Below are 1,121 nucleotides of genomic sequence, written 5' to 3'. Positions count from 1 at the left end.
TGAGAAGAATTTAAGAAGTTCATACGTGGGTACAAGTCCGGCAGCTAAAAGAGCGAGGAATGAAACTAACACAACCCTCCCACAATTCTGCTTCCCAGCTTGCCTCGCCATATCTCTCTGCTTCTCCGTTTCTCTCTAAATTGGCATCTATCTCCCTTGAGGGTTTCGCAAACTTCAAGCAAAGGTTTAACCTTTTGGTTTGAATACAGGTAAAAAACACAGATTTTGGTTTTTGGAAGATGCAGAGGTGAGGGATCTTGAACCCCGAGAGGAGATGCGGAGGAGGGCAAAGCCGTGTTTTTTTCTTCTCTCTGGTTTATACATATTTATTTTCCTTATTTAAATATTAATGAGCGATTGAAAAGAAAAACATTCAGGTTTTAAACGCAAACGCAGATTCCGAGCTCAGTGTTCTCCCTACTTTTCGCTGCCGGCTTCTATCGTCACTCTCTGTTTATCAGAACTTATTCCGTCGCGCTTCGGCTTTAGCTTGTTTTGATAAAAGGTTTGGCTTTCTTCCTTTAACACATGTTCGATTCTCATATTTTCACGGGGTTTGTATTAGCTGTGGTTACTAGAGTCTGCTCTTCTTCCTTAGTCTATTTGGATTATAATCCTGACTTCTTAGGTTCCGTTTAGAATCCTTCATATCTTCTTAATTTTCCTTTGTGGCGGCTATAGGTTCGAAATCGTATACCAATTTGAAGTTTTTTGGTGCTTCTGGTGCAGGGGGTTAAGTGCTGGTTTCTGGTATGGCTCAGTGTGTGAGGTCAACTCTAAATCCTTTGAGAACACCCCAGAGCGTTACTAGGACAGTGTCTGTAAAAACCCCAGCTTTTGCGTCAGTCTCGTTCCTGAGAACATTACCGGAGTTCAAGAAATACCCAAAACCCTGTTCATTGGTTATGGCTTGCGAGGGCAATGCCCAAAACCAGCAGGAGGGGAGACCACAACTGTCTCTTGATGATTTAGTCATGAGTAACCGAAAGGGAGAGGTTCTTGGCACAATCAAAGACTCGCTGTCAAATTGTCTCTCTGAGACGAATCTTATAGAGACTGTTCCTGGTTTGAAATCTAGAATCAAGGGAAAGGTTGGCATTGTTTACTTTTTGTTTCTTACC

General features: G+C 42.3%; 1 protein-coding gene across 1 annotated transcript in view; it reads left to right on the top strand.

The window, feature by feature from the left end:
* Positions 1-752: 752 nt before the first annotated feature.
* Positions 753-1,121, top strand: part of LOC17874365 (phosphoribosylaminoimidazole-succinocarboxamide synthase, chloroplastic) — a 2,610-nt gene continuing 2,241 nt past the window's right edge. Inside the window, exon 1 of the mRNA XM_006279181.2 lies at positions 753-1,091. Within this exon, the coding sequence (XP_006279243.2) occupies positions 753-1,091 (339 nt within the window). The remainder of the gene's footprint in view (positions 1,092-1,121) is intronic.

This window comes from Capsella rubella, unplaced genomic scaffold (genome assembly GCF_000375325.1).
Source record: "Capsella rubella cultivar Monte Gargano unplaced genomic scaffold, Caprub1_0 scaffold_43, whole genome shotgun sequence".
NCBI lineage: Eukaryota > Viridiplantae > Streptophyta > Magnoliopsida > Brassicales > Brassicaceae > Capsella > Capsella rubella.
The sequence above is the reverse complement of the archived record's forward strand: the minus strand, read 5'-3'. Positions and strand labels throughout refer to the sequence as shown.